General features: G+C 32.7%; 2 protein-coding genes and 1 pseudogene across 2 annotated transcripts; all 3 read left to right on the top strand.

Moving 5' to 3' along the window:
• Window positions 1-6,425: 6,425 nt before the first annotated feature.
• Window positions 6,426-8,189, top strand: LOC102604435 (probable leucine-rich repeat receptor-like protein kinase At1g35710). Its single transcript, XM_015312267.1, has 4 exons — window positions 6,426-7,284; window positions 7,378-7,593; window positions 7,692-7,932; window positions 8,186-8,189. Exons 1-4 carry the CDS (start codon window positions 6,426-6,428, stop codon window positions 8,187-8,189), a joined length of 1,320 nt encoding a protein of 439 aa, XP_015167753.1.
• Window positions 8,153-10,781, top strand: LOC107057732 (putative receptor-like protein kinase At3g47110). Its single transcript, XM_015312259.1, has 2 exons — window positions 8,153-10,180; window positions 10,272-10,781. Exons 1-2 carry the CDS (start codon window positions 8,281-8,283, stop codon window positions 10,613-10,615), a joined length of 2,244 nt encoding a protein of 747 aa, XP_015167745.1. The 5' UTR covers window positions 8,153-8,280; the 3' UTR covers window positions 10,616-10,781.
• A 1,315-nt stretch (window positions 10,782-12,096) lies between these two features.
• The window catches only part of LOC102604094 (O-acyltransferase WSD1-like), an 11,415-nt pseudogene continuing 1,402 nt past the window's right edge, over window positions 12,097-22,109 (top strand).

Here is a 22,109-nt window from a genome sequence, read left to right as displayed (position 1 = left end):
TCAAACTTAATCGAATAGTGTAAATTATTATATAGTCTTTATGTTAATTTTTTATTTATTTTTAAAATAGTCAAATATATTTTAGTCTAGTCGCAGGTCAACCGCATGTTAGCGGACACTTCGAATGCTTAAACCCTTCTCAAAGTGTAAATTGAACCCCGAATCCTCTTTGTTATTTTCAAATGATTTTTTCTGTTTAAATCTTTGAAAATTATAAGTTTTCTTAATTTCTTTAAAAAAATTAAGTGGCGACTCTTTTCTAAGTATTTTTCTCAAATTGTTTTATACTTAGAACATTTCAAAATAGTGATTTTTCTAAAGTTAGTAAAATTACGGTATAACAGAAATGGCGACTCTGTTGGGGAGTTAATTAGGTTCTAGCCATACTAACTTGACTATCTTTGACTATTTGCTAATATTTGTTGAATTGTTTTGCCTCATATGTGTCTTATTTGCTTAAATTGTGATATCAACTGTCATTGCATGCATATCATCTATTCCGTCAAACGACATTTTTTTTATTTTCACTTAAAGGACGATTATGCGAGCCGCAGTCGTTCGTTAACCAATTGCTTCTCGGGGTACCCTGGCGAATGTAGTTGGCCACTAGATGGTCAACGATCGCTAACTACCCCAACTCAAGTTGTCCGCTTGGGTTACCGATCCACTATAAATAAAGCCCACTCTTAGTCAAACTAGTGTAAAGTGAAGCTCAATCCCAAAAATTAGTGCATTGGCCTAAGATGACCCCACACTCAAGGCTTGTTGGACCCATTAGAGAGACCACCTTGAGTTCAAAACGGCCCACGGCCTAAATGGACTATCATATTTATGTGTTTAAATTTGAAGGATGTATACGTTGTTTGAAAAATTATTGTTTGTTGGGGGGGGGGTTGGGAGTTTAATAATTTGTTCTACTCGAAGGAGTTGTACAAGCTACTATTCCATCGAAAGGTGTGGGCATCCAGAGACGACAAGAAATCAAGGACGAATGACCTTTTATGGAAGCATAATTTAGGATTGTACTCCTGCGTGGGAGTGATTATTTGTATTCCATATTCTCCATCATGTATCCCCATTCAGTTTATTCACAAAATTTGTATAAATTTGGGATTTTAGGGCAATGGAATGTTTCAAATGACGCTATACATCCTTCAAATCGTTAGGCTTACCCTTGGCATAAAAGGATCACATATCTGTTTAGAACGCACAATATTTGCTTATGTGTTATAACTGCTTGTGTGAATATGTTGCTTTATTTGAAGATATTCTAGCTCCCCGAATCCGTTTTCAATCCGTAGAACGTAATAGAATGAGTGAATATTGATGGGGAAGGGTTTTGTTATAGATTCTATGGTGAAAACAACCCTAAATTGGTTAGTTGAGATCATGAGTTTGATCTAGAGTTCTTAGAATTGTTATAGTTTTGGGTAATTAGCGATTGTTTGTTGATTCCCGTGTTATTGTGTTTGTTGTAGACCAAGAACAAGCGGAACGAATCCGAAAAGGGAAGGATCAAGTTTCTTAGCGTTTCAAGCTTGTTTCGAGGTAGGTGATGGTTGTGATTCTATGTTTGTGTGATGTATTCATGTTCTTGCTTCATTATGATACTTGTGTATGTATGAATGTTGCAATGTTGATCACACTTGTTGTAATTGAGATAGATGAATATCATTGCCATGAAATCATGACTTAAATGTATGATCTTGATGATGTACTTGTGTTTGTGATTGTGGTGTATGAATGGGATCGGATTGTCATGTTCCGGCTTAACTAACTTGGACCGGTTGCCACATTCCGGCAAAAAAATGTGATCGGTTGCCACGTTCGTATTAAATATGGGATCGGTTGCCACGTTCCGGCATGCTAACTATTTGGGTTTGGGTTCCATGAAAGGACCAATGATTTGACATAAAATGTGAAGTTGTTTGTTGTTCGTAAATGTTGATGATATTCTATATGTTGATATGTATGCATGTGATTATAATGTTGTTTGACTTGTTTATGTTGCACTAGTGGGGATAGCCGTGTGATCCTACCAGTACACTATGGTTGTGTACTGATTTTGCACTTGCTCTTATTTTTGTTGAGTACAGGGCATCTTTACGCGACTATTGATAGACCTCGCTTAGAAGATTAGAGATCGTCAGATCGAATTCAAGGGTGAGACAATTCTTTCGGGCTGCCATGAAATTCTCTTTCGTCTATGTCCATCATTTCCAGACTTAGATATTTGTTCTAGTTAGTTGATTAGTTGATTAGTTGGGGATGTATCCCTTCTTGTTTAGACTTGAATATTTTGTTTAGATGTTTTGGTACATTGACTTTCAGGTTCTAGGTTGTTTATTCCGCATTTGTTTAGTTAATTAACTTGCTTCCGTAACTTAATTGCCTTAGTTTTATTTTGGTTGGTTAGTTTGGGTTGTAGTAGTGGTTCTCCCACCGAAGTGTTAGTGTGGGTGCCAATCACGACGGCCTGGGTCATGACAAAGAGATAAGACTAGTTGTAGTACTTTATTTAATCTGGAAGGAGAGGAATCAACGAATATTTCAGCGGAAGAGCAGAAAAATTGAAGACACTGAAACATATTGCCCAGGAGGTCTACTTCAGGGCTCATGTGAGACCACAAAATAGGTTGTATATAAAAATGTTTAGATGCAACCCATAGTCTATACTGGTAGTGGAAAATAGATGCTTAGATTCTCAGGAGTTAGATATGTCTAGGCCTGCTTGTTTCGTTGAATCTTGACCTTTAATTTCTTACTTGGTAATAAAATTACTTATAAAAAGAAATAAAAAAAATCTAGACATACACAATAATATAAATATATTTATAACACTCAATATATTGAAAAGAATCTACTGAAGAATTTCAAATGTCAATTTATTATTCTTGTAAATAGAAAAAAAAAATTGCTCTTACAGTATTTGTTGACATGTATATATTTTACCACATTCCTTTTATTAATATTTAGAATATACTCCGTTTGTTCCTTTTTACTTTTTTTCTATTTTAAAAATAAAATTTCATTTCTACTTGTTACTTTTGATATATCAAAAATAAAATAAAATTCTTTTCATATTTTTATTCTTAGTATTAATTATTTATTTCAAATTATTTTTTAAAATCTTATTTTAAAATCAATGAATAGAAATAATGTTATAAAAATAACCATGTCAATATTTTTTAATAGATGTGAAATACGACAATTAAATATAAAGACAAGGAGTAATTTCCAAAACCAAAAGCACGACTTGGAAACAGTCAAAGTCTAGTAGTATTAATTTTCAAATAATTAAAAATTACTCCAACCAAGTCAACCATGATATGTCATTAGTATTTTCTCAGACCCCACAAAGACTTTGGCCCTTCATTAAGTCAATTTCCATGTATTCCGAAGTATTAGTAAAGTAGTTGATTGGACCGGCTATATGAAATTATGATGTAAAAATAAATTGATATAAAATTGAATTTTTTTATAAATTAATTCAAATTTTTAAGTTGTAATTTTTCTTATAAAAATGAAAACTTTATAAGTTGTAAAAATTGTTAAAAACTTATATAATCTTATCAAATAAGCAATTATAATTCATAAATTAAATATGAGATAAGGGTCTGAAAAATATCCTAACTTTGGTCGGATTTGCTGTTGCGATACTAAACTTTCATGAGGACCTATTATCTCCCTAGACTATTTAATACCGTATTTTAAACATATATATTTGTCCACGTGGACATAAAAAATAATGCAAAATTATAAATAGTAATGTGTCCACATGGGCACATATATACCTTTAAAATACACTATTAAATAGTTCAGGGGGTAAAAAAATATGGTATCGCAACAACAAATCCGACCAAAGTTGAGATATTTTCAGACCCTTATCCCATTAAATATCATAACATTCTAAAATGTCGCATTAATGAATCATATAATTTTATGTTTCTTTTATAAATATATAATTATGGCTATAAACTTTAATTACATATAATTTTATAAAAAATTACTAGTCAACAACAATAGTAACGAGTTACTAATATCATCTTTTCAAATGGTCAAGTAAACTCATCATCCTCAACATGAGTCTTTTTTTGTTGTAAAATTTAATATGAAGAGTCTTTTTTTTTTTTGTATTATTTAGATAACATAAACTTATGGATCAAGTTTTACATTTAAAAGAATTTGAAATTTCAAATCATGTTTTTTTTGAGAATTTGATATTTAAAATCATAAGTAAAGAAATTACATATCCAAATACTCCCTCTGTCCCTAATTACTTGTCCACTTTTCCTTTTTTAGTTGTCCCTAATTACTTGTCCACTTTTTTTTTAGTTGTCTCTAATTACTTGTACATTTTCACAAATCAAGAAAGGACAAAATATTTTTACCTATTAAACCCTCAACTAATTACTTTGAAAAATGTATAACTTTTTGAAAATCTTAAGGTTTTAATTCAACCACTTCATAATTAATAGGGGTAAAATGGTAAACTTAATATGTCAATAATTATTTTCTTAATAAGTGTGTCAATTTAAAAGTGGACAAGTAATTAGGGACAGAGGGAGTATGATCTCTGTCTAATAATATTTGTCCACTATTAACTTTGTATACAATGTCTTGAAAAATGTAATAGGGAAATTACTATAATTAATGATAAGGGTAAATTTGAAATTAAGTGTAAAATTACTCATTGATTTCATAAAATATACAAATATTGTCCAGATGAAAATATTTATAGTAATTATATGTGGGAGCTTTGTATGATCCTCATGTATAATAAGATCAAAATTGGATATAGTACTCATTTCACAAATACATTCAGAATCATTTAGACCCATAAGAAATTGAATTAATCTTTCATCTTCTAATGATTTTTAAAGTTTCTATATGCACAAATACATACGCAAAAGCACTTGACATTGAACTGAGTGAATCCAACTGATTGTAGGAAAGTAAAAAGAGTATAGAAACAATTTTCTGATAGTATTTCATATTTATATGGACAATATATTTATACAAGTAATAATATATATACTATTCCTTCTATTCCATATTAACTGAATTTGTAAAGATAAACATTTAAGGACATAATTTAAACCGTAATTTCTACTATTATCCTATGTGAAATCATAAATATAACTTTGTAAGTAATGTAATTTAAGGACATAATTTAAACCGTAATTTCTACTATTATTCTATGTGAAATCATAAATATAACTTTGTAATTAATGTAATTTATTTTCTAGAAAATATAAAACTACAATAAATAAAAGGACAAATATGAAAGAAAAAAATTTAAACATCTATCTTAAACTTTGAACAGTTCAATTATTTTGAATAATGAATAAAGTCTCAGAAACTTAATTAATATGAAATAGTGGGAGTAGTACTTGTATTTGTTTTCTTGGTCTTCCACTTGAACTATATGTGAATATCATTTTTTTCCTTTTCATGAAGGGGCATTGTCATACAAATGCACAAAATTGACTTTTACAAATTATTGTGTGATATATAACCTAGCTCGTCCATCTTATGTCAATAGTCTACATAACTTAATTACAAGGTAGTGGAATTAATTAAGTCTGAACATGAGGAAGACAAGTTGAGATGACAAAACAAATTAAGAAAAGTTTTTGCACTATTTGAAAGAAAAGTCTCCTAAAAAATACTCTCCGTCCCAATTTATGTGAAATAGTTTAACTTGACACAGAACTTAAAAAGATAGAAAGACTTTCAAAACTGGTGGTCTAAAATATGTTATAGATGTTTGTGTGGATGTAATTAATTTTATTAAGGGTAAACTGAATATTGTAAAGTTAAATTGTTACTAAGTTAGAAATGTGTCTTCTTGTTTTGTCTGATTAAAAAGAAAAGTCAGTCATATAAAATGGAACAAAGAGAGAAGTATTGAAAATATCCCTGAACTTGACACAAATTATTAGCTTCATCCCCGAACTATTGACAGCCTTAAAAACATCTATGTACTTGACTAACTAAACTTAGATACACCCCCCAATCTGCCACATGACATAGTAAGATGCCTCAAACTCTTGTAGGAGCATGAGACTCTTAATAAAAAGCGGAGAGAAGTTTTGAAAACACTCTTAACTTGATGAGAATTTAATGGTGTATTTCACTCATGTTGCAAGATCGTGTATATTTAAGTTTAGTTAATCAAGTAAATAAGTAATTTTAAGGCTGTCAATAGTTCGAGGATGAAACTAATAATTTACGCCGAGTTTAGAAGTGTTTTTAATACTTTTCTCTTTAAGAAATTATGAAGACCAAAAAGGAAATCTTATTGCTATTTAAAGTCTCAAAACCACATTGTTACTAGTTATTCCATGTTCCTAGTAATTTATGCAATTATGAAAAAAGCCAATTGCTCTTTCCTCTTGACACTCTTGTTGCTTCACTATGTCATGGCTACTTCAGCCATGAACCCAACAAACTTTTCTACCGATCAATCTGCTCTCCTTTCCTTAAAATCTCAAATCATTTTGGACCCTTTTCACTTGTTGGATGAAAGTTGGTCTCCAACTACTTCTGTTTGCCATTGGGTCGGAGTCACTTGTGGTTCTCGCCACCAGAGAGTGAGATCACTCAATATTTCCAATATGGCATTAATCGGAAAAATTCCTTCTCATATCGGGAATCTCACATTTCTTGTTTCCCTCGACTTGAGTCACAACAACTTGTATGGCAATTTGCCTCAAGAAATAGCACATCTACGTCGATTAAGGTTTCTTAATTTGGGTGTTAATATGCTTAGCGGGGAGGTTCCTTCATGGTTTGGGAACTTACACAAACTTCAAGTTCTGAATCTTAGGAATAATAGTTTCAATGGTTTCATCCCCTCTCTATTATCTAATATTTCCGGGCTTCAAACTTTAAATTTGAGATTCAATTCTTTAGGTGGTCAGATACCAGAAAAGATTGGCAAACTTCAAAACTTAAAGGAATTAAATATAGAAGCTAATCGACTTACAGGATCTATACCATTCTCGATCTTCAACATTTCTGGAATAAAGGTCATTGCATTGACAGATAACACTTTATCAGGAAATCTTCCTCCTGATATGTGTGATCGACAATCAATGTTGGAAGAGCTTTATCTAAGTTTCAACGAGCTACGTGGTCATATGCCTCTAAGCTTGCCAAACTGTTTGAAACTTCAACTATTGTCTTTATCAGTGAACAAGTTTGATGGACCTATACATAGTGAAATTGGACATTTAAGTGACCTACGTATTTTGTATCTCGGACAGAACCAATTTGAAGGTTTGTTGTTGAGTGCTAGATTTTCTTCTAACTAACTATTTCCGAAAAGAAACCATCACACATAAATTTATATGTATGTTATTGTTTTGACAGGGACAATTCCACAAGATATTGGGATTCTTGATAATTTGGAGGTTTTGGGGCTAGAGAGAAACCATCTAACTGGGAGCATCCCAATCTCCATATTCAATATCTCCTCGTTGCAAACGATGTCATTGGAAATGAACAATCTCATGGGATCCTTACCGAGGGAGATAGGCAACTTGAACAAATTGCGGATTCTATATCTTGGTTACAATATGCTAACAGGTATGTAAGTAGTCATTGGGTTATTGAAAACATAAATTCAAGCAACTTGAACATTAGTCACGGAAGTGGTCAAACAACTAACGTAAAAGAATTGGCAGGGACAATACCACAGGAAATCGGGATTCTTGATAATTTGGTGGAATTAGGACTAGATAGCAACCAGATTACGGGTCATATCCCAATCTCCATATTCAATATCTCCTCGCTGGAGACGTTGTATTTGGAAAGGAACCACCTCATTGGATCCTTGCCAGGGGAGGTTGGCAACTTGACCAAATTGCAGAGTCTACGTCTTACTGAAAACAAGCTAACAGGTATGTACATATATAGTAAAAAAAGGTACTCCTTTCATCCCAATTTATGTGATGTAGTTTGACTTAATACAAAATTTAAGAAAGAATGTCTTTTGAAACTTGTGGATATTTGTATGGGTACAAATAATTTTTAAAGTTAAATTGTTACTACATATAGAAATATATTATTCTTTTTTGACGGACTAAAAAGAAAGTAAGTCGTATAAATTAAGGCAGATGGAAACTAAAGTATCATTACTAGTTGTACCTTTACTATTTTAACAATCATACATTTGCAGGTAAAATACCAGACGTAAGCAATCTCGTTGAATTGGTTGAAATTTACTTGGGTCTCAACAAGTTTACCGGTGCACTTCCAACGGAACTCTTCAACATGTCAGGGATGAGAGTGATCGAACTTGTGCGAAATAATCTGACAGGAAGCGTCCTCCCATTGAGCATAGGTTCTATGTTACCCAACATTGAAGGTCTTTATCTATCTAGTTTAAATCTTTTTGGAACTATACCTCATTCTCTCTTCAATTGTTCCAAACTCATTTATCTTGACCTTTCTTATAACAAACTAACCGGTTTGATCCCAAACTCTTTCGGATATATGACTCATCTAAAGTACCTAGGCTTGGGGGGGAACAATTTAATGAGTGACACTAGGTCGAGCTTCTTTTCTTCCTTATCAAATTGTAGAGAATTACAATTTCTTGATGTATCGTTGAACCCGTTGAATGTTGTGCTTCCAGTTTCAGTTGGAAATGTCTCTCTTGTAAAGTTAATGGTTGTTGAATGTGGACTTAAAGGGGAAATTCCGAAAGGAATTGGGAACTTAAGTAGCTTAATAGACCTCGATCTCTCTGGAAATGGTTTGGTTGGATCAATTCCCACAACAATTAGCAACTTGAGACTCCTTCAGAGTCTTAAGTTGAGTGGCAATAAACTTTCTGGATTTATCGGAGACAATCTATGTAAATTGCAGAACCTGGGGTATATACATTTGGATCAAAATCAACTTTCAGGATCTCTTCCTAATTGTTTCGGGAACTTAACTTCCCTTCGGGAGATATTTTTAGGTACCAACAAGTTGCATTCAAACATTCCAGCTAATTTAGGAAACCTCAAAAATCTCCTAAACCTTGATTTATCCTCGAACAACTTGACTGGCTCTTTACCTCGAGAAATCGGAAGTCTAAAGGCCATGATACAGATGGATCTTTCGATGAATAAACTCTCGAATGGCATACCTGAAGAAATTGGTAGCTTGCAAAATCTGATACACCTTTCATTGAGAGACAACAAATTGCAAGGTTCAATTCCTAGCTCAATGAGCAGCATGTCAGCTTTGGAATATCTAGACCTTTCTCATAACAATGTCTCGGGATTAATTCCCAAGTCTTTGGAGAAGCTTCTAAATCTCAAGTATTTCAACGTTTCATTCAACAATTTGGTTGGTGAAATCCCCTCGAGCGGTCCTTTCAAGAACCTATCCAGTCAGTCTTTCATATCCAATGAAGCATTGTGTGGTTCTTCAAGATTTCGTGTCCCCCCATGCCATAGTGGAACTTCAAAGCATAGATCCAAGAGAAAAAAAGTACTTGTTTTGATTCTACCGGTTGGAATTGCACTTGTATTAGTGTCCATCGCCTTTGCGTTTGTATGGATAAAGTATATAAGAGGAAAATCAACTGATCCTCAACTAGGAGTTGATCCGTCCTCTTTTGTCTCAACAAGAGGAAGAATTTCATACTATGAATTGCTCCAAGCAACTGATTCACTCAACGAGAGCAATTTGATTGGTTCAGGGAGTTTCGGCTCTGTTTACAAAGGCATCCTAAGAGATGGGACTTTCATTGCAGCTAAAGTGTTCAATCTACAATTGCAAGCGGCATTTAGGAGTTTCGATACAGAATGTGAAGTTTTGCGCAATCTTCGCCATAGGGATCTCACCAAAGTCATCACTAGTTGTTCCAACCTTGATTTTAAGGCGTTGGTACTCGAATACATGTCCAATGGGAGCCTCGATAAGTGGTTGTATTCACACAACTACTTCTTAGACATCAAGCATAGGCTGAGTATAATGATTGATGTAGCATGTGCATTAGAATATCTCCACCATGGCTGCTCATTGCCCGTGATACACTGTGATTTGAAGCCTAGTAACATCTTGTTGGACGAGGACATGCTTGCACACCTAAGTGACTTTGGCATTTCAAAAATGATTTCTGAAGATGAGAGTGCTTTATACACTAAAACTTTAGCAACATTGGGTTATATCGCACCAGGTAAGTTATCTTAATTAATTGTTTTTTTTTTTGAATATTTTCTTTTTCCTTTTTCTGCCAAGAAATGTTGAATATAAAATTCTCATTGTAGAGTATGGATTGGAAGGAATGGTGTCAACCAAATGCGATGTTTATAGTTATGGGATAATGTTGATGGAAACATTTACAAGGACAAAGCCTAGTAATGAGATGTTTGATGGAGATCTTAGCTTAAAGCAATGGGTGAGCAATTCACTCCCACATGCAGTAATGGAAGTTATCGATCCCAACTTAATAACACCACAAGATAATCACTCAGTGAAAAAAATTGATTGTGTGGTATCCATCATGAAAATAGCAATAAATTGTTGTGTTGAATCTCCTAAAGGAAGGATTGACATGAAAGATGTTGCCGCGAGGTTAAAAACCATCAAGATTCAACTTCTTGAATGTTGAACAAGTTCTCAGGTTTAACAAATGTTTGCTAGAACATTGATCCTTTAAATATGCTATAGATTTACATCTTTTCATCACCAACATAGAGAACAAATGTTATGTATACCTCTTCCATCTTGAATTTTTGAAGTGGTTTTAGTCTAATCCCCCATTACTTTATTTTATATTTCCTTTTTATCGTTGATAGAACTCAATACATAACTTCTAATGGCTTTCATTAAAATATGTTTCATATGTCACTACAACAAAAAACAAATTTTAGTCGCGATAAATATACACATTAACAAAGAGTGCTAATTTTTTTACCAGCATTAGTTAATTGTCATTGGATTCAATGTCGCTATAGGCTTTAGGGACATATGTCGTTTGAGTCTCAAAATAGAATGACACCAAGTAAATTGAGATAGATGGAAACATTGTTCGTGACAAGACAAAAAAACTCGTTAGGTATGGGCAAATAACAATAATTATACAACCATCAACCTTCATCTATATACCTACTATATCCCAATACTGGCCATATAACATGTATGCAAGACAAAATTAAACGCCACTACTTTGGTTCTCTGTTACGTATATATACGAAGAAATAAAAACTCATTTCCAGAAGATCACTATTATATTATAACAATGGAGTCCATAATTAGATGGAGAAAACCGAGTCTGAAACCAATTGAAACTAAGGATAAAGCCATTGACGCATCTGAAGATCGAAGAGCCATTGAGTCTGTCATCGAGGCTATTTCATGACCCCAACTTCAACGTGCACGTTCTAGCTATTTTGGGCATCAAAACAAGAGCCAGCACTGAGCAAGCTCCCAGAGAGCATGTGGCTAATACTTTGCTTAAACATCCTGTTTCTCCAGCCTGCCGTTACCAGTATAACACTTTGTTTGTCTTACTTTCCATTTTAGTAGGTTAAAAATGAATTTTCTTTTCGTGACAACTGACAACCCTTTAATTCTAACTTTCTCATTACATGTTTAATTAGACGACAAAATAAACAACACTTTGGTACATTCTATGTGTATTTAGTTTAAGACCGTAAGATTTAAAAGTCTTCTTTACTTTCTTAAACTCGGTGTCAAGTCACAAATAAACAACTTTAAACAGAAAGAACACTATTTTCTGATTAAAATCACCAAGATGAATAGATGTAAAAGACAATGAATTGATAACCTGCTGCTATCAAATAAAAACATACATTACACTTGATGGTAGCCAATAAAAATTGAAACTACAAGTACTTAAGAACAAGTCTAGTGTACTTCTCCTCAGTAAGTTCAATACATAAATATTGTAAACTAATAAAAGGGAGAATTGTCAAAAAGCATAAAACGCTCGTATTCAAAGATCTTGTTTTACTTTCATAGCCCTCATGGTTAATTCACTGCAGGTTATTGATGAGGGAAAAGGCGGAGAAATGAAATGGGTGCGGACAAAGGTGGACTTAGATCAGCACATTGTGGTGCCACAAATTAATGAACAGAACCTGCAGGAATCACCATACAAATTTGTGGAGAACTTCTCTTATTTCCCTTCTCTTGGAGTGTACACACCAAACTGCTGATCCAGATAAAGTTCCACCTATTCATGGAAGTAAAAAGAGGCTTATTGATTCTTCAAAGCATTCCAATAAGGGATTGCGGCGACATGTTACAAAAATTTGGTCTTTTATGATATTGTTTGGGTACACAAAAGTGGATGTGTTGATGTTTATGGCTACAACTATGTTCTTGAAGGACACAGCTACACCGATTAAGAGTAGACCTGGTTATGAGTCTAATCCTAGGTGATTTGTTTACCGGACAATAAGTCTTGACGATATGAAATTGGTGAAAAATGCATAAAATATGTTAAGCCCATACAAATTAATTCTATATTGTAGCAACATCCTTCTCTTCAATTTTGAAATGTAGATGTTTATAGCGTGTTGTTTGATGTTGTTGTCGGACTTTGTCATTTCTTGCACAGACAGTAACGGATGTCGCTTTGGGAGTAACACAAGATGGTTTGTCTATCTATCTTAATAGAAGATATGGTAAGTTTCTGTTTCATGTATTTGGACTTATTAAGCTTAGTATTAAGAAGTCCCACATCGGTAAAGGGATGGGAAATTGGTCTCCTTATATGGACTTGGACAAACCTACCCTCATGAGCTAGGTTTTGGGTTGAGTTAGGCCCAGGTGCATATCTTTACATGGTATCAGAACTAGACCCATCCCAAGTTGTTGTTCACCGATGTTGGCCCCCATTTAGAAGTGTTCACGCTCCAGTTGAGTTCTGGGCGTGCGGGGAGTGTTAAGAAGTCTCACATCGATAGAGGGATGAGAAATTGGTCTCCTTTATGGACTTAGACAAATCCCCTTCATGAACTAACTTTTGAGGTTGTGTTAGGTCCATATCTTTACACTTAGTTGATCGAAAATCTTACGGAAGAAATCTTTAATGCAAAATTTTGCAGGTGAGGTAAGAAAGACAGGAGCAACAGAGAAAAAAATAATCTTCCGATGAACATTAGACTTAGATCAACTATACTTATGAACCTAAGACCGGCAGTCGGAATTCAGGTGATGGAATCCATTCAAATTTTAATCAGCACTTAAGTTTTCTTAGATTATATACTTAAAGTTATTAACATTTTTTTGGGGCTTTCTTTCATGTTTAATTAATTAGCAAATAGGCTTTTGCTGATATGATGGAGAATGACACTGAGGCAAAATGGGGGAATTGGATTGGTTTTGTTCTTTTCCCCTTAAAAGTTGCATTACGAGATGATCCATTAGATTATATCAGAGAAGCTAAGGCAACTATTGGTCGAAAGAAGAATTCACTTGAAACTTTCTACACATTTTCTATTTCAGAATTAGCACTCAAGATTTTTGGGATTAAGGTAACTAATTTTCATTCTCAGTTCTTAATCCTACACATGAGATATCTTCATTGTAAGATGTGACTCTTTTTTCAGACATCAAGTTCGATATCGCACAGAACTATCACCAATACAACAATGTGCTTTTCTTGTCTGCCTGGTCCTCAAGAAGAAATTTGCTTCTGTGGGCATCCTTTGGCTTACATTGCACCCAGTTCTTATGGCTCATGTAGGTGTTTTACTCTTACTAATTTCAAGTTTTTGCTTCCATTCTCAGCTAGATTTTGGGGTGTGAATTAGGCCCAAGACCTAATTTTACAAATCTTAATAGCTTACACGCAAATGTAAATTTCAGGCATTGATGATTAATTGTCAAAGCTATGTAAACAAGAGGACTTTTGTTCTATCAATAGATGAAAGAGTGATTCCTGATCCACATCAATTTTTGGACGATCTTGTACAATCTCTAAAGCTAATCAAAGATGCTGTGGTAGAAAGAGGTCTTTGCCATGATAGAAAAATGTTGTTTGACAACATACAATTTAATATTCAGATTGCACTTCTAGTTTTATGGCTCAAAAATAATTGTTCTTTTTTCTTATAAGGAAGTATCTTGTTGACAATAATGTACACAAGTATAATGTTACTTAACAATGTCACTATAATTATCTAAAAACTTGTCTTATTGCACTTAGCTACTATACTCAAAATATGATGATCATTTTCATCAATGACGGGTCCAGGAATTTTATTTCGGGGCACTTCAAAAAAATAAATTATAATGTTTTGAGATTTAAACTTGGAAGCTCAAGGTGAGTTCCTCTTCCATAACGCCCTCCTCCTTATTCTTCTTCACCCTCAAGACTCTCCTCCATCAACACGGGTCTGAAATCCGCTATCTCCTGCCACACAACTCTTCCTCTTCCCATAACCTCATCCACTAGGTCTTTTTCTAACCCGATAGCATCCCTTTCGTTTTCTTCCACAACTTTTTCTTTCAAATTAGATTTTTAAAATTCCATCAATATGCTCAATTTAGAGAGATTTCATTAGTGAAAAAAAGAGAAAAATTTAAAGAACTAGGAGGAACAAAAAGAATAAGATGAAGGAAAAAAGATGAGGGGCCTAGGAAGGGAAGACATAGATCGATGAGCCATTTGTCAAAGTTTGATGACATATTTAAGACTTGTTTTCTTTGAAAAATGATTTAATTAATGACATGGCCGAATCATAATTGATCACGTGTAAAAAATAGTTTCGCAAAACATAGAATTGTTTTCAGTTGACAAATGATGGCATGGATGAACCCTTTCTCAAACGAAAATGGCATAGATGAGCCAAAGTTTTAATGACTAACATAAATGAGCCTTTTCTCAAAGTTTGGTGACATATTTGAGCCTTTTCCCTTTATTTTATGATATTTTCGTAGGAAATATAAAAGGAGAATATTTTCTTTAGAGAATGCTCAAGTTTTATATAGGCTACTTAAGACCACTTGAGATGATTAGAATCATCAATTACATCTCTATTTATACTAATAAAAATGTAAAATCAAAAGTTTTGCACAAATAACTAGATACATGTATCACAATTTACTAGATACATGTATTGCAAAATCCTTAAAGACTTCTTGAAATACTAAGAGACAATATTGGAAGACTAAACATCAAGGTGTGAATGCATTAATTCCAACACTCCCCCTTAATGCATTTGCTTGACCACTCTCACTACAACAGATATGATATTTACCTACGAAATTCTTAGGCACGACACAAAATTTGTCACTAATTATTCACCTTTTGTGACAAAAAAATTGTATGTAAATGCATGAGCAACATACTTTTAGTGACAATTTACAATTTTGTAGCGAAGTTTAGTCCATGAAAGTTTCCCACCAAAAAGTAATTTAGCACTCTTTATTTAGTACCACTAGTGATGAATTCTAAGTTATCAGTGACACATTATTTTGTCGCTAATACAATATCCAATTTGTAACAAACTTTTATTTGTCTTAAAATTGGTTACAAATTTGGATACAAAAAACATTCGTCATAAAAAATAGGTTGTTGCAATAGTGACAAATTAGAATTCGTGGTTAATGTCGTATGCTTTAGCCACATATTTTTATATTTAATTGTGACCTTTGTTTTTGTCTCTAATAAAATGACAATCATTTTATTGTCTCTAATAATCCGGTGATTTAGTGACAACAAAATTTGTCACAAAATATGCAATATTTAAATAGCAATGATTTAAAATCTATATCTGAATAATTTGACTATTTTCGAAATATATATATGACGGTTATTGGTGGTAGTTGTGGGTCTGCCACATAGTTTTGGCCCTACCTATTTTTAATTAATTGATCACGCTTCTTGAATTTCAAACCGAGCAAAATAACTATTTATAAATGTCAAAATTATGTTTTAAAATTATATTGATGCTATTTTATCATCTAATTAGCAAAATGTCCTGATATATTATTATATATTTTACATATAAAATTATGTATCCATTATGCCTTTTATTAATTTAAAAATATGTTTAATATAAAAACAAGTATTTAATTAAGTATGTATTTCATTTTGTCTAATTGAAGGCAGTTGTGGCTTTATTACGACCATTACTCCATTAGTACAAATAATTACCTTATGTTGTTAAATCAATAGTCTCAATTAATAAATGGATTAAAGGATAAATCTCCATTATAAATTGTCTTAAATTCATGAATATCTTTAATTTAAAAATAATTGATACAATTTAATTATTTTATCATTATCAGATTACAATTTCAATGCAAGTGGGTTGTATTAGAAATGACTTTGGCTAGAACTTGGAAATGATTGACTAATTATAAATTCAATTTTGGTCATTTCCCTCTTAAAGGACTTGAATTAAGTTATATCTTACATGAAAAAGTTAGAATTACTTAGGTATTGTCCATCAAGTATCCAATGTCATCTCGAAGATAGCAAAACTTTTCTCTTGAAAGTGCTTTGGTGAAGATGTCAGCAAGTTGTTCTCCTATTTGACAATAATTGCAATTGAATTTCGCCTTTCTCTTGTGTTTTTGAATATCTCCTTCTTGATTGAGCTTGATTTTATAAATTCATTTTAGACTTACAACTTCTATTTCTTTGGGTATAGTCACACACTCCCAAGTATTATTTTTCTCAATCATCCAAATTTCTTTTGCCATGACTTTCTTCCAAACATCATGCTTTATTGATCTTCTCATAATTTTCTTGCTCAACACCGACAAAGTTGCATCTTTGATAAATTTCACTCAACATTTTTGTTCCTCTTGGAGGTGGTTCTTCATCATCTGAATCTAAGATTTCCCCCTCTTGAGGCACATCTTCCTCTACCTCATTCTCTTCTTGATTTGACACATCTAAAGATATGATAGAGGCATTCTCTACGTTAATCTCAGTATGTATATCAGAAACCTCAGACCATATCTTTTTGCTTGAGAAGCTTCAAACCATGAAAATTCAAGTGACAAAATCTTTTGTGTCAAAGCCATGAATCATCTACAACTTCATTTTTGAATATATTGTAATGAAATTGTAAAGGAAAATTTCTTTTTATCATCTCTACTTCAACAGTGACTTGATTTGGCTCAATTTTATCGTAAATATGGCAATAATTATCTCTAAACACAAGAAAATAATCATTTTTCATGAGTTGATCAATACTAATCAAATATTTTTCCAGTTCAGGAACTAAAGAACATCATGAATTTGCTTACCGCTCTCTTTTATGTTGATTGAAATGGTACCTTTACCTTTTGCATCAACTAAGACTCCATTTTTCATTCTCACTTTAGTAGTGATGCTACTATTAATTGAGAGGAAATCCTTTTCATCTCCAGTCATGTGATTGCTACAACCGCTATCAACATACCATTCATTGCTTTTTGCTGAAGCATCAAATTGAGAAGCAAAGAAAAAGTTTTCTTCCTTTTCTTCCTCATGTTCTTCACAAAAATTTCCTTGCTCCCATTGCTTGTGCCAGAAATCCTTCTTAATGTGTCCAAACTTTTTGCAAAAGTTACATTGGGTCTTGCCTTTGTGCCAACATTCTTTTGCATTGTAATTAGTCTTTTTGCAAATTTTATAAAAAAAGACTAGAATTTTTCTCATTTTTTTTATTCAACCTTCTTAGAGAACCATCATGATCCTGTATCTTTTATGGATTGCAATTCTTCTTTTGTTGATTTTTCGAGAAATTTTGAGAATTCTTATTGGTTCTGGACTGAAAAGTCGTCTCTTTGGGTTGATCTTCACGAAAAAATCTTCGCTTTTCGTGTGCACAAAATGATCCAACTAGCTCTCTGATAGAAAGTTTAGAAAGATCTTTCGCCTCCTTAGTGATAGCAATAATCTACTCATCTTTGTATGTGACACTAATTGGAATCTTTTCCACAACTTATTGGTCAGAAATTGTATCACCATGATTTCACATTTTATTGACAATATTCACGACTCTTGTGCAATATTCATCTATTTTTTCAGATTCTATCATCTTCAAATTTTGAAACTCTCTTCTAAGAGTTTGAAGATTTATAATGCGTACCTTTTTGTCACCATACACCTCAATTTTCAGAGACTCTCAAGCTTGCTTTGCAGTCTCACAAGTAGCATTTTTTGCAAAATATGCTCTTGAGATTCTCATTTGGATTTTGCTCAAGGCTTTTGCGTCTTGACAATACTTAGCCTCATGATTTCATCTCTGCTACTGAAAATTCACCATTATTTTCTGGCTCTTCATAGCCATTTACAACAGTAGTTCACAAATCTTCAGCTGTAAGATGTGTTCTCATTCTTATCTTCCAGTATTCAAAATCAGTTCCACAAACAAATGGAGTAAGAACAACGGAAGAATCAACACCTTCATTTGTTTTGGATGCCATATTTTTTTCTTCACCTAACCCCATATTAAGAACGAAAACCTACTCTTGATACCAATTTGTAGGAAATATAGGAGAATACATGATCAAGTTTTATATAATCTACTTAAGACCACTTGCGATGATTATAATTATCAATTACATCTCTATTTATATGAATAAAAATGTAAAACCAAAAGTTGTGCACAAATAACTAGATACATGTATCACAATTTACTAGATACATGTATTACAAAATCCTAAAACATTTCTTAAAAAACTAAGAGAAAATATTGGTAGACTAACATCAAGGTGTGAATGCATTAATTCCAACAATTTTACTGTAAGTACATATCCCAAGTGTGCTTCATCAAATAAATAGGTTACATGTTAGGTGTTTACTAAAAGAGATTTAACTTTATAAGATCTTTTACTTATTGACGTATGGGGTACACGCACGTTGCGCGTGTACTCCATACGTCAATAAGTAAAAGATCTTATAAAGTTAAATAAATATTATTTAAAACTCTAATACCAACTTAACCTCTGTGAATCCATATTACTATTTTTCTTCCTTTAAAAACAATGGTGAAATTATAATATTATAATATTAGATCGATCTTGTGCATAACATTAAAACAATGAACCAAACCTTCCAAATATAATTTATAAAAAGGCACAAAATGTCAAATCAAATGAATTTGATTCATCTAATATAAGGTTATCAAGCTTAATCATTGTAGGATAATGTAGAAGTCATACTAGATTTTTCTAACCCTATGAATTCATCTTCCTCAAAATAAATATTTGGTGTTTCTAAATAAAGTGAAGACGTCGACTTGCTATACACTCTATTGTTAATCTCAGATAATAGATAGACTAATTTGACAAAAATATATTAATGTTCAAAATCTTACTAACAAACAATAGAAGATGGAAGAAAAAGGAGAAAATAATGAATTTTACCATAGGAGTATGTAGAACTGCTAGTGGAAGAACCCAAGATGACAAATTCGTATTTGGTAATGGTATATATTGATTTAGCTACAACTCTTTGTATTCTTTAATTTAAAATTAAAAGGGGAAGAACCTTGATTCATGTACTTATTTAAGAACAATTTTTCAATTTGAATTATTTTACCAATTACATATGCCTCTAAAAATTTTAGAAATCTTAATTGACTCTTGTTCTTCTACATTACCTTTCTAATTAACTTACCATTCAACAAATAATTAAAATATTATTATTTAATATTTAATTAATTAGATATTTAATTCAGCTTAAGGGTAAAATGGTAATCCAACTTTTCATCTTTGGAGCTTCCCACTTTTAATAATATATATATATGATGATGTCCCAAGAAAAAAAAGAATTCAAACAAAACGATTTCCTCAATATAGCTTAACTCTGTCAAGTCTGTACGAGTAGTGAATAAGTATATATCTTCATAGGACTATTTGGATGTACAATTCAATTTCGATAGTAGTATTTCATTTCAGTTGCACAAGGTCAAGGCTTCCAATTTAAGGAATGATAAACTTTCTAACTTTATGAATTGGTCTTCTGCACACTGGGCACAACCTATTATCAACATCCATGATCCTGCAGGAAACTACACTCATGAGAATCTTCATAACCTTTTTTTTTAAAATTTGTGAAAAGTAATTGAGACATAAGAGTTTGTAAGTTAAGTTTAATAAAGTTTTTTTTTTAGTTTTTGAGCTTATGTAGTTATGTTATAAGTTTTAAAGATTTGAATCTTTTGAAGTTTATAAGTTATACTTATAACTTGTAAGCTAAATAACTTAAGTTTGTAATTTAAAAAAATTAAATAAACAAAAAAGAAATTGTAATAAAAGTAAATAATGACAAAAATATTATTTTTTATTTTAATTAAAAATGATTTATCGGGACCGGACCGGAACGGAACCGGAATGAACCGGTACCGGTATACCGGTACCAAATCATGATACTGTTCCGTTCTGTGTACCGGTTCAATGTATCCCATCCAGTCCCGAATACTATCGGACCGGAATGGTACCGGAACAGACCGGAATGGTACCGGTACAACCCGTTTCGATGCCCAGCCTTATATATATATATTTGATATGATATGATGATGATATGATGATCTACATGTTTGATACAATACCAATCATTAACTACGACTAGATGATTCATGAGATGTCTTAAGGTTACAGAGGTGAAAGATGCTTGTAACACTAAGTATATGCATGCTATTGGTCACCCGTTTCTATAACTAAGTTTTCTACATGTTGTATGCCCTCTTGTAGATAAACTATTTTTTCGATAATTATACTGTGAATCAAATGTTTAATAGGTATGTATGCTACATTGTCATGACCCAAATCGACATAATTGATACCCATACTAACCGCCCGGTAGGCGAACCATCTCTTACGAACTAAATATGCTATAACTAATTCGTTATAACCCGATTTTAAAAGCATTAAGACAAGAATTAAAAGGTCTTAAATTTATGGATAAAATAAAGTACGAAAGTCTAACTATTACATCCCCAACATTTGAAAGTCATTGTACACGAGTCTAACTAATAATTTCAAAGAATAGTCATAAAACTAATTAAATAAAATAAGCAATGTCTGAAGGGAGTATACATCGGTCATCAGAGGATCCATGAAAACCTGAATAGGAGTAGCTCACCCTCAAATAGGAATAATTGTTATGCTAGCTAGATGTGGGGTGGCGTGGAAAACTCTGGATCACAGTTTGTGCACTGAAAGAAAAGCGCAAGAGTAGCATCAGTACAAACACTGTGTACTAGTAGGAATCATAGGGCGACAAAGATTAGTAACAAGTATGTATATATCAAGCTATTTCTAAAGTGAAATTACCGACGAGTGGGATTGCCATATAGTGTATTTCCATATGAGGTGCTTCCATCTCTGCAAAACGTGTCCCCTATTGTTGCATTTGCTGGGTCTGACTTAAATATAGTTGTCGAAGAACAACTTATTTCGTTCTCTAATGAAGTAGTCTTTAATTTGTCTCAAGATGAGAGTCGACTACTTTGTTGTTACATGCCAACGTGTTTGGAACAAGAGATTGTACTTTTAGAAATAACGACTAAAATCAAGATGTTAACACATGAAAAAATAAATAGTCAAAGAAGAACTCAAACTTTGAGTAGAGAGGTGATAACCCAATATGAATGTGTACATCTATTTTCCCGTTTTGTAACCAAGTAAGTCACATTCTCGGTATATTCCTATCCTAAACCTTAGAACCATGAAACTCTGAGGGATTGATTCTAGTGAAGTCCCTCACTCTAGTTAACACCGAGTTCATCGGCGATTTCGACTAATGTCACCGAACAATGTCACCTGAAGGCGATGAGCTGACCAAAAGGTGGATCGCCGAGTTCATTGGCGATCTCGACTAATTTCACCGAACAATCCTCCGCAGCACAATCGGTGAAAACTATAAATACTAGTTAGAATTGTAGTCTTACTGTGGAACAATTATTATTATTATTTTCACTTTAGAACATACTTTAGCTGATATTTTTCTCTCGAGTTTGGAGAGGGTTTCGTGGAGACTTGAAGAAATGAGTTCTTCTTCCCCAAGTTGGAAGTGAGTCTTCTCTATTCATTTTCCTTTTCTTAATTTAAGGTTTAATTTCTTATACCCAGTTGATTTCATTATCATGTTAGGTATAATTTCTTATTTCTTGATGTGTGGCTAAAAA

The sequence above is a fragment of the Solanum tuberosum genome, unplaced genomic scaffold (assembly GCF_000226075.1).
Source record: "Solanum tuberosum cultivar DM 1-3 516 R44 unplaced genomic scaffold, SolTub_3.0 scf00193, whole genome shotgun sequence".
In the NCBI taxonomy this organism is placed as follows: domain Eukaryota; kingdom Viridiplantae; phylum Streptophyta; class Magnoliopsida; order Solanales; family Solanaceae; genus Solanum; species Solanum tuberosum.
The sequence above is the reverse complement of the archived record's forward strand: the minus strand, read 5'-3'. Positions and strand labels throughout refer to the sequence as shown.

Excerpts from the sequence above, each read along its gene's own strand:
- LOC107057732 (XM_015312259.1), top strand. The coding sequence starts at position 8,281 with ATGTCAGGGATGAGAGTGATCGAACTTGTGCGAAATAATCTGACAGGA. Across the intron at positions 10,181-10,271 it reads ATTGGGTTATATCGCACCAG|AGTATGGATTGGAAGGAATG; the intron begins GTAAGTTATCTT and ends TTCTCATTGTAG.
- LOC102604435 (XM_015312267.1), top strand. The coding sequence starts at position 6,426 with ATGGCTACTTCAGCCATGAACCCAACAAACTTTTCTACCGATCAATCT. Across the intron at positions 7,285-7,377 it reads CGGACAGAACCAATTTGAAG|GGACAATTCCACAAGATATT; the intron begins GTTTGTTGTTGA and ends TTGTTTTGACAG. Across the intron at positions 7,594-7,691 it reads TGGTTACAATATGCTAACAG|GGACAATACCACAGGAAATC; the intron begins GTATGTAAGTAG and ends AAGAATTGGCAG.